The sequence below is a fragment of the Melozone crissalis genome, unplaced genomic scaffold, assembly GCF_028551555.1.
Source record: "Melozone crissalis strain CALT ecotype California unplaced genomic scaffold, PUWL_Pcris_2 ptg000018l_1, whole genome shotgun sequence".
Lineage (NCBI taxonomy): Eukaryota > Metazoa > Chordata > Aves > Passeriformes > Passerellidae > Melozone > Melozone crissalis.
This window is the reverse complement of record NW_026535796.1, coordinates 33,603,643-33,614,554: the sequence shown is the minus strand read 5'-3', so window position 1 is coordinate 33,614,554 and position 10,912 is coordinate 33,603,643. Positions and strand designations below refer to the sequence as shown.

Genomic DNA, 10,912 nt, shown 5'->3' with positions numbered 1-10,912 from the left:
ACTGGGTTATCTCCAGCCTTGCATCTGTTCTGGAAAGCAAACCTTAGGCTCTTACCAGGAAAAGCACAGCCCCAGCCAGGCCTCCAGAGAGGCGACATCAAGCAGCAGACACTCCCCACCAGGAACCAGAAGAGGACCTTCTCAGGAGCAGGGACTGACGTGTGCACAGTCTCTCCCTGCCCATTCAACAGTTTTAGAAAGCAGAGAGTGAGAGGGAAAAAAAGCCTTGCCCAGAAATCACGCAGTGAGAAACCACACAGGACTAGGAGTGGAAGAGTCTTTATTGCTTTGGTTTCTTACAAGTGAGAAATACGCATCCATGTTGCTTGCAGCACAGCACAGGGTATGCAGGGACACTGGGCACACAAGTTGCAGTCTCTCTGCATTCTCCTAGACTTCAGGAAGAGAGACCTTAGAAAAGTAGGGTAGCTGCCAGCTGAGAGAATAAAGGTTTGTGTGAAAGGTTATTGCTACAAGACCTGAAAGGTCAGGGACAGCTTCTGCAGAGCCTGCAGAAGACACTGACTCCTGGCTTAGCATTCCCAGCATACAGATTACAGTGAGGACACAAACAAGTCCCCTCACCTACCAGTCTCTTCTCCATCTAGGAAAGATCAGGGCAGTCAGAGGCAGGGACTAAAAGCAAGAGCTTCACTCATCCCAAGTGAAACTTTTATTCTCCTTAGCTGGGAAAAGCCCAAAGATGCTTCTTACATAAAGCTGAGCACTCCCCAAACCTCTCCTCACCTACAGCTGAGCCAGTACTACTCTGCTCACTGATGAGATGCTAGGCACCTCCATGCTCATCCTGAACATCCACATTACTCATTCAAGCAACCACCTGGGGCAGAGAGACTTTCACATCCTCCATCTCATGAGGCCCAGCAGCATCCCATGACACTGGCACAGTGTCCCTTACTCATCCTCTGAGCACAAAGAAAGGAAAATTATCTGGCCCTTCTCCCTTGGGATACTCAATGCCTTCTCCTTCCACTCCTCCAGCCTCTGGCAATAGGCACTATGAGGATGCTCCCATACCTGATTGAACCACACAAAAAAGAAAGCCAGAGACTAGGAACAAAACAAAACCAAACCAGAACAAAAATCAGCGAGGCCCCAACCCGAGCACTGCACCAGAGAGCCAAAGGGCACAGCAGCAGAGGAGCTGTGGCCAGCTCAGGCATCCACCAACGTCAGCCCATCGTGCAGGGCGCGCTTCCACATGTAATAGGTGGAGCGGGCCGTGAGTGGGAAGCGGGCACTGAACTCCTTGTAGGTTGGGAAGGTCTTCGACTCAAAGCGCTGCTGCAGGAACAGCTTGGCCTGCGCCTTGAACTGGGCAGTGGCAATGACATCCATCACAAACATCCGGCTGCTGGCTCTCTCCGACATGGCATAGCCCGAAATGCTGGTGTTGCACGGCACAGCAGGCACTGGCTTATCTATGTGCTTGGTGGCTACTTCCACGTGGCACTGAGGTTTGAGGCCTGGCTCTGCTCTTGGAGGTGCCAGGGAAGACACACGGTTCAATGGCAGGCTGGAGCTGCTCCAGGGCAGGCGATGCTGCCAAATGGTTTGGCCACTGCCCTTCCAAAACCAGTAGGCTGTGGAGGAGAGAGATGGATAGCGCAGGCGGTACTTGCAGAACGGCAGCTGCCATTGCTGGACCTGCCTCCTGGCCACATCTCGCAGCTGCTTTCTCCAGCACAGAGAAGGATGGAGCTGCAGCAGACTCCTGGATGCTGGCCGGTCTCCATTCCGTCTCTTCCTAACAGGCACACTGCTTGGCTTCAGCTGCAGGAATGGCTTTCCTACAGCTAGAGTTTTCTGGTTATCCAAGGGTGACTGGGGGTGCTTGAAGTTGGGGTTCTCCTTGATCGCTTTTCTTCGCCAGTTATAGTAAGTGGACCTGGAGATGCCTGGGAAGCTGCGTTTGAAGCATCTGTAAGGCACCAGAGTGTTCATGGAAATGCATTTCTCCAGGTAGGATTTGGCTCCTTGCATAAAGATTCCTGCTTGAATGGGATCTGGGGAAGTACTTGAGGATTTCAAGCTCCCCTGCTGATTTCTTGGCTCATTCACATCAGCCTTTTTTGGGACAACCCTGTGAAGTTCCTGCAAGCTGTGCGCCTCAGACAGAGCAGAGGTGTCACCATTGACCATGCTCTGCATCTCATGCTTCCAGGCATAGTACGTGGATCGGGAGATTTCTGGAAACATTTGTCGGAAGTGCTGGAGGGGGATGACATTGCCCTCCTGAAAGCAGGACTGCAGGAAGTGTTTAGCTGCAAACCTGGCAGCCGCTTTCTGTCGGTGCTCCCGAGACTGGCGCTTCCAGCGGTAGAAGGTGCTCTTGGTAATGCTGTAGCGGTCACGCAGGTTGGAGTAGGTCAGCTGGGGGTCACTGTTCAGCAGCTCAAGGGTCTTCATGGGCTGGACAGGAGGCTCTGGTGAAGGTATTGTGGGTTCCAGCTCCTCCAGGCCAACCACAGCCACAAAATACTGCGCTTTGAAGACCTGCTGGGAGAGCTGCTGCCCCGACCACATGATGTGCAGCGTGGAGGTTCGTGGGCCACACTTCCTGGGCCGGATCAGCCGGTTAAAATAGGGGCGGATCTTCAAGTTGCTCATGGGATAGATGGAGTAGATGTTACACTGCAGTACTGAGGCAAGAGCATAGACGTGCCACATGTTGGCAAAGGTGCCAGGAAAACAGGTAGCTTTGATATCAGCATCAAAGATGGCTTCCAGGATAGCCATGGGGAGGCTGGTCATCTCTGGGGTCTCCTCAGTGCAGAGGGAGTAGCGGGCAGCCTGCAGCATCACTTTGGAATCAATCATGCCATTCAAGTAGTATTGTTTGTGCAGCAGCATCTCCACCACAGTTCGCACCTGCAGCTCCAGGCTGAGGCTGGGGTTGCCCCAGAGCAGCACACTAGCAGCCTCAAAGAGGCGGTTCCCCTCGCCCTTGCAAACGAGAGGCAGCATGTTACTTGGGGCATCCTCAGGATAGAGGCTCCTGGCTACCCGGTCAACCTCCAGCTCCTCTTGGAACTGACTTCCACAATAACCAGGCAGGGAGAAGGATGACAAGGTCCTCTCTGCCTCCAGCGCAGCACTGGTGAGGCCCTCCAGACCAAAGCATTCGGTGGCTTCCTGCAGCTCCTGCAGCACAGACTGCACCAGCTGGTGCCTCTGGATCATCCTGAAGGATGGCAAAAATAAAGAAGTCAGTGGAGATGAAAACACTGCACACTCCAGACCGGCAGTGACCCAGCCTCCAAGTCCAGCTCCTGTGCAAAGGACAGGATGGGAGAAAAAGGTAGAGGAAAGGCCACCCTGCATATTCCAAGGACAAAGGAGGAAGCCCCAGTTCTCACCAGGCAGACCCAGGAGTGGAACAGCTCAGCTTGCTCACCAGTGACCTCCTGTGGGCAGCACATACGGCACACAGCCTCCACTTGCCTAAGCGAAACTAAGAATTGACTGCACCCATGGGGTGGGAAGCCAGGTCACCTCCTACCACGGCATACCTGGTTTTGGCCTGGCATCACCCCGACACCGACCTCTCTCTGTAGCGGTTCCATCATTTCCACTTTACTACTCCCCTACAAGCACCCAGAGAGAAGTTTCCCTCAAAGGGAAAACATTTGCCATCACTGCAGGAAAGGACCTGTGACAGAGCCACCCTGCACGGGGCCATGGATGCACCCGGTTCAAGCACAACAGAAGATGGGGCAAGGAGCTTGCCTTCTCCCTCAGAGCAGGGCACTGCAGCTGCACCCATTGCAGGCACCAAAAACTGCCACAGAACCTCGGATGGAAGTACCGTAGCCAAAGCCATGGCTACAGTACCTGAGCCAACACTAGATGTCACTTGCTGCTCAGCCGACACACACCACCGGCAAAGGAGAAGGCACGAAAGGAGGGCTTCTCTTGGATGAGCTACCAGGGAGTAGGCAACCCAAAAGTACAGAGTCCAAGCACTGAGTGGGTACTACAGACTCTTTATGGAGCACTCCTCCCTGCCTGAGCCGGTCCCAGTCTCATCCTACCTCCCTCTGCATGCCCGAGAGAGGAATGGAATGGAATACATGGAACTCATGGAATACAAAGGGTCAAAGCTTTGTATTTCTACTGGATTCCACATAGGAATCCAAAAGCTTTGTTCAGCTTGTGGAATCCAGTAGTGTCCCCACCACTCCAGGGCCTTTCATGATGGCTGCACAGCTCTTAGCTCCAGCTTCATTAGTGCAGCCCTCTTCAGCATCCTTCCACAGTCAGACAGCTCAGGCCTCTCCCAGCCAGCCTACTCTCCCCCTTTTGGGCCAGTTTTCTCCCAGGGACCACAACACCTCACTCAAGAAGCCAAATCTCCTCCATTTTCTCCTAATCTTCATTCTCATATCACACCTACTATGTACAGCATCACTTTGCAGCCTGCTCAGTTCACAGCCCAGAGCTCACCTTCTCTCAACACTTCACAGGTACGACTATGCACTCACAGCTCTGTGGGTACATGAGGAACAGCAGAAGCAGGAAAAGCAGCAGCTCTACAGTAAAGCAGATGTCCAGCCAGAACTCTCCCCATTTTCAGCCCTGCTGCAGATATGGTTATTAGTGTTGTGACATCTATGGCCCCCGGCCATGAACAAACCACATGAGGTGCCACAGAATCACACAGACACATAAAAGTTCTTCATCACAAGGAGCCTCCGTGCTGCTGCCACTGAGTCTTGCCTTTAACCAGATCACAGGTAATCACCAATTGCATCCCTTCCCCTGCTCCAAACTTCTCCACAATCTCCTGCATGTCAGAGGCCAGAGTGTTCTTACAGCTGCTCCCACAGCTGTAGGGCATCAGTTACTAGAGACAAACACAGGAGAATGCACACAGCTGTGAAGCAGGCAAGATAAACCTGTCCTAAAATCCTGGTCTGAGAAGGTATGGAATTGTCACTTCAGGTCAGATTTGCATTGTTATTTTCCTAGAAGTCTGTAGAAACTTTGACTAAGACTATGTTGGGTGACATGAGCTTGAGGAGCTGAAACAAAGGCACAACTCAGGACAACTATAGGGCTGAGAAAGCCCAAGTCCTCCCTCTCTGTGGTCTGTCAAATGCTTTGTGAGCCAGCCACCTCCCCTTGCAACAGCCAAGGTCTGCTGAGCACTGTCCCACCAGAAGAGCCAAGAAAGACAAGACAGATGTCTTTCACCCAGAAGAGGGTGAGGACATAGTTGATATAAACTAGAGAGCATCAGCAACAACCCTGGTATTTCTGTCCTAGTAGGCATTTCCCAGCCCCTTAAGGACTGAGGAGGAGCTGGAGGAACAGCTTAATGGCCATTAATCCTTTTCTTCAGTAATAAATCCACAGCCTCAATGTCACTGTCAGCTCCTGCTTCTCAGAGCACTCCTAAGGCAAAACCCACAGCTGAATCACCAGCAAGGAACTCCTGGGGCAGGTGGAGAGAGGCTTGGGTAATCAGAAACAGAAGTCAGAAAAGCTGGGGGGCTTGGTTCATGGCCAGATCAAACCCAGCAGCTCTCAGCACAGAGGACCTGATGCAAAGGGAACACTTCTCCTTGCACAGCCCCAGGGAAGCATGTTGAACACGACAGACAAGTGTTCACTAAACCACCTCAGCACCAAGAAGTAACCAAGGGAGCTTTCTGCTGCTGATAAAGGTTTTACCCAACCTGGCCACTTTTGCATTGTAACAGATAAGAAACAGCTGCAGGTCACGTTCCCTCACCTAAACTGATGGACTGGTGGCATCCAGTAGTGCAAGTTCCCCCAGCCAGTCCCAAAATTGCTCCCACCAGCAGGAATCCAGGAGACTTCAGCCCCAACTGCCCAAGACCCCATGTACCCCAGAGGGGCAGGGGTGTTCATGCACCCCAGCCCACCTGGGTACAGTGGCTCACTGCCCAGCCCCAGCTGCGGTTCACACCACCCCAGTGGTACAGGCTCTCATTCGAGAGGAGGATATTTGAACAAGCGGGACGGTACGGCAGGAGCACAGAAGTGGTAGCCTCCAGCAGCTGTCTAGGCTAGAAATATCACCGGAGGAGCTCTAGGGGCAAGCAGCAAAGGCAGCAGGATGCCTGCTCCATCTGCCAATATCCACAGATCCACCGAAGCTCATAAATGGGACGTAGCTCACCAGGAGAGGGGAAAGCCTCAGACGCACCTTAACCTAGGCCGAAGCGCTGCAGCCAAGTCCGGCTTCGTCCGCCCCTCGGGCGGGGGCACTGAGCGCTCGGTGCGGGCGGCGCCTGAGGGACACCCCCAGCCCCGGCACCCGCGGCTGCTCACGCCTCTCCCGAAGGCGCCGGGGGTGGCTCCGTGCGGCTGCCCCGCGACGGGGCCGGCCCCGCACCCCGGGTGGGAGCACAGGCGGCCGCTCCCCTCGCCAGGAGACAAAGGGACACACAGCCCCGGGCCGGGGGAGAGGCCGCCGGTGCCCGGGCAGCTGCCGAGCGGAGACCGAGGGCAGAAGGGGACGGGACTGGACGGACGCCCGCCCGCCCGCCCGCCCGGGGATGGTGCCGCCACAGCGGGACAGCCCGCGGCTTTGGAAGGGATGGCGAGGAGCCGCGGCCCCGACGGCGCCCAGCACGGCTCGGCACTCACCTGACTCCGCGGGTCAAGTCACGCCCAGCCCGCACACCGGGCCGCCCCGCACCTTTAAGGGCGGCGGCAGGAAGCGGCGCGGAGCCGCGGCCGCCCCGGTGCCAGCCCCGCAGTGACCCCCGGGAGCGGGCGGCCGCGTGCGGCGCCGGGCCGAGCCGGGCCGGGCCGGGCCGGGCCGCCCCTCCCTCCCCTCCCCTCCCCTCCCCGCCGGCCCCCGCCCTCCCCTCCCCCGCCAGGAAGCGGGCCATCCCCGCGGCCCCGGCCCAGATGAAAGCGGAGCGGGCCGGGGGTCACTTCCAAAGCTAAAGTGATAATGGCCATTGTGCCGCCGCCGCCGCACTTAAAGGGCCCGCCGCCTCCGGCCGCCCTGCCCCGCTGCGCCCCGGAGCGCCCGGGCACCCCGCGCCCCAAAGCATCCTTCTGCCCCTCATGCCCCGCATGGCTTGAGCCGCATGGCGAGTGGCGGAGCCCATGGGGCCGCGGGGTGGGAGCTGGGCGCCTGCCTCCGCCATCGTGTCCCACGGGGAGCAGGCATGTCCCGGGTGAGTGTCACTGCAGCCCAAGGATTGGCACAGCCTGTATCTGTGTCTGAACCCTTCTCCTGGCTTGCTCCTGACGAGGCCATGGTCCCTCTGTCCTGCTAGCTAGGACATGCCCTTTCCTCTCTCCTTCCCAAGTGCGGCCCTTTCACCAGCAAGGCCAGGCTGGTGGGACCTTTGGGCTCCTAAGGCAGACAAAGCTGCCCGTCAAAACCTTCTCATTTGTCTATGGGAGGCACCCAAATTACAGAAACCTTTTCCCTGTCCTCAGCTCTGGACAGCCTTACATCTGCCTGCTGATGCTTGGGCCCTCAGTGGAGCTGGCTTTCTCCCCATTATCTCTGCCCCGCTGCCTCCTCAGCCTAATCTCAGGGCCGAGGTCCCCCTCCTTAACTCCTGCTCTCACAATGGCTTCACCCTGTCTCTTGGGCATCACGTGAGGCTGTGCAAACAGCCAGCACATCAGGCACCTCGTTCCAGCATCGATCCAGCATTGCTAAGTTGTCAACACCACCTCCACCCTATGGCGTCTGCACACGTCCAGAGCTCTAGAGCTTCCTTCAGAACCTGTCTCATCCCAACCTACACCACCCCAAAACAGGAACCCAAGGAGCCCATCTGGTCGTGGGTGTGAGGCCTGGGTGCATTTTAGTAACAAGGGTTATAGTTTGGTCAAGAGGGAAGAGCTGGGATCTTCACTAACTGTGTCAGTGCTTCATGCCCCCTGTGTGTGTGTAGCTCTGGTTGCAGGCAGTATCTAGCCTCTTCTCCCTCTCCCCAGCCTATCCCTGGGGAGCAGCCTGAAACCTGCCACAATTGCTCCAGATCCAGTGAGGGGCACAGAGTACTCCTGATGCCAGAGACAGCAAGGGTTTCCTGCCCCACATGCCACTGCCCTTGGGGAACCTCACTGTGGCATGATTTCTGCTGCAGCATTTGGCAATGAGAGGGCAGGAGGGCTCACAGAAACACCGTGTACCGGATTCCTGTGCAATTCGGGAAGCAACCAAACACAGATATTTCAATGGGTAAATGTGCCCAGCTCCTTCCCCTGCTGCCTTTGCTTACACCGCAGTCCAGGGGCAAGCATTGGTGCACAAATCAAGGTATTCCTTCACTGCCCTGAAGCACATATCCCTGAGCGTTTTTTCCCACTTCTCTTGTCTCACATTTGATCCCAGGAATGCAGGGAGGGTTTGACAGGAGGAAAGGGCTCCCTGGAAGCTGTGGACTGGCCGATTGAGAGTCCTCCCAGCCTTAGTTAGGAGTCATCATCCCAGGTGACACTGAACATTCAGGACTCAAAGAGGTCACTCTCACTGGACCCAGAGAAGCTACAGTGCAAGGAAGAGAGACCTAAACCATTCCCTGGTGAGCTTTATCCCCCTCAGACAGTCTTTCAAAGCCAGCTCCACTCTCTCTATCAACCTGTCCAGTCCTGGCTCTTTTCCCCTCTGGCAGGCTGGTGTTCATATCCACAGCTGCTGAGCGTCCCTTCTCATCCTTCATCCTTTTAACTTCTTCAGTTGCAAATGCAAAACGGTGCTCACAGGGCAGTGAGACACTGGTAAATGCCGGAGTCAGCAGGGTCAGTGATTAACATAGGAGCTGGAAAACACACAAAGAGACAGCTTGGGCAGTTCTGTTATGCAGATGACTGCACACACCCGCTTCCAGCTTATAAACAAGTAGTTAGCATTTTTCTGTTCCTTGGAGGAGTTAGGTGGGGGACCGGAGTGCTTCCTGCTTTGGTGCAGGATGCCTCATCATTACAACCATGGAGACCTTTGCAGTTTGGCTATGGCTGCCAGAAGCTTTTCTGTCTGTTGGGTTTTAACCTGCCTGCTTGCAGCCCATTCTCTCCCAGACAAGGCTCAGAGAAAAGGTGGAGAGATGTCCAGCTGTGGGGGTCTCCAGGCACACGTGCTGTAAGGCAGGTTTTACTGCTCCAGGTTTGGGCTCAGAGCTTTCTCCCAGGTCATGAGCAACCTCTTTGTTTAGCAGATAGAATTCTTGTTGGCTTGAACCTCATGAGGATGTCTCAAGGACTTAGTGCTGACTTCTTGTATAATAAGACAGGTCTTGCTCTGGTTCTGTCACTGGAATGTGACAATCTTGACAGTGTCACACATGGGGACAACATTTAAACGCTCAGCTATCCACCCCATCAGGAGAGTTCCCCACTCCAACCTAGGGGACCTCCAGGAGTGGAGGGAGTCAGAGCACCCTACCTACTGCAGAGCTGTCCATGGGTGGACCAGATGAGACTATTCAGAGAGGATGGGATATAACTGAAACACCTGGGCAGCCAAATGCCATTTGGGGCTGGCCAGACTGTGGACCAGTTGCCAAAACCACTTCTGGAGCTGGAAAAGGTTGACCCACACTACTTTGTGACCCATTTCTATTCTATACATGGGCTAAATTGGCACATCCATCTTCTTAAAGTCATTGCTGTTACCCTGGCTTCTGTTTTTCCCACCTTTCTTGCTCCAGAGCACTGCAGAATTTGAATGTATCCAGGAAGTCAGGGGAGGTGGGACTGTAGAGGGGCTGATGGAAATGAGAGCATGGGAGCTCCTAGGAGGGTGCAAAGTGTCTACTGTCCTGGCTGCTTTCTCTCCTGTGCCTTGCATTACTCCACAAGGAAAGAGCAATGAGCAGAGCTTGCAGCCTGAACTGGCAAGAGAAATCAGATTGCTGCAGCTGCAATATGCCCACCAGTCTTAGGGAGAAGGAACTTCAAAGGGTTCTGGTGCAATATTGCTCAAGAAGGACCTGGAAAACATGAAGTCCACCTCAATTTTTGTAGTAACTTGTTTACTGTGAATGACAGAAGTCCTGTTTTGGCATTCACATTGTCTGGTATTTCTCATTCCCAGGCCTGAAACCACCTTTGAACCCACTGCCTCATGTGTGTGCTGAAGCCCTTAAAGTGATGCTCAGAGAGAGCAATGGTTGGGCTCTGCAGAGAAGTCCTGTGGGGCACCCTCGGGTCTGTGCATGCCTGGGACAGTGCTGGACCAGCAGACAGGTCTGCTTCAATCATACTGAAAGGGAAAGAAACAAACTATAGGAAGTTTTCAGCCAGGAGTAGCAGAGCTGGAGTGATTAAATTATAAATAGGAGATGATGTGAGGAAAAAATCTATTTAGTGGTGCTGAAGTGAGAACTGGCAGGCAGGGATATTCAAGTGCATCAACCTCAGCAAGGGACAGCAATTAACAGGAGTGACTTCAGCTGAGAAAAAAAGGAGCAATACAGACACAGAAGTATTTGGCCTGAACTTGAAGACAGCTTAAGGGCAAGGCCCAGTCAGCAGTTTCATCTCCCAAGGGAAGTGGGGAACTTGCCTACACATTAGATCCCACCTTGGACAAGAGACTGGAGGCCCCTAAGTCTCTCTCACACCCTATAGTCCTCTTCCTTTGAAGTGAATCAGAACGCAGGGTCATTCCCCATCATTCAGCACTCATCAGTGCTACCTCCTTCCCATCCTGCAGAGAACACCAAGGGCTCTCATTGCTGTTCTCCTCTCTCCAACTTAAAATAACTCTTTGTGGGACATGGGGACATCAGTGCTGTCTTCTGAGAGCCACTCCCTGTCCCTCTCCTAATGGTTACTGCTTCCTAGTACATCTTCTGGATCATGTTCAGCACTGACCAGTCTAAAGCACTGGGACACACAGGAGAGCCAGGTCTGCTTGATCCCCACCCTGGGGAACCAGAGCCTT

General features: G+C 54.5%; 1 protein-coding gene across 1 annotated transcript; it reads right to left on the bottom strand.

Annotated features, from left to right (window-relative positions):
• Positions 1 to 1,176: 1,176 nt before the first annotated feature.
• On the bottom strand, positions 1,177 to 3,204 carry VRTN (vertebrae development associated). Its single transcript, XM_054276238.1, has one exon. It carries the CDS (start codon positions 3,202 to 3,204, stop codon positions 1,177 to 1,179), a length of 2,028 nt encoding a protein of 675 aa, XP_054132213.1.
• Positions 3,205 to 10,912: the final 7,708 nt, after the last annotated feature.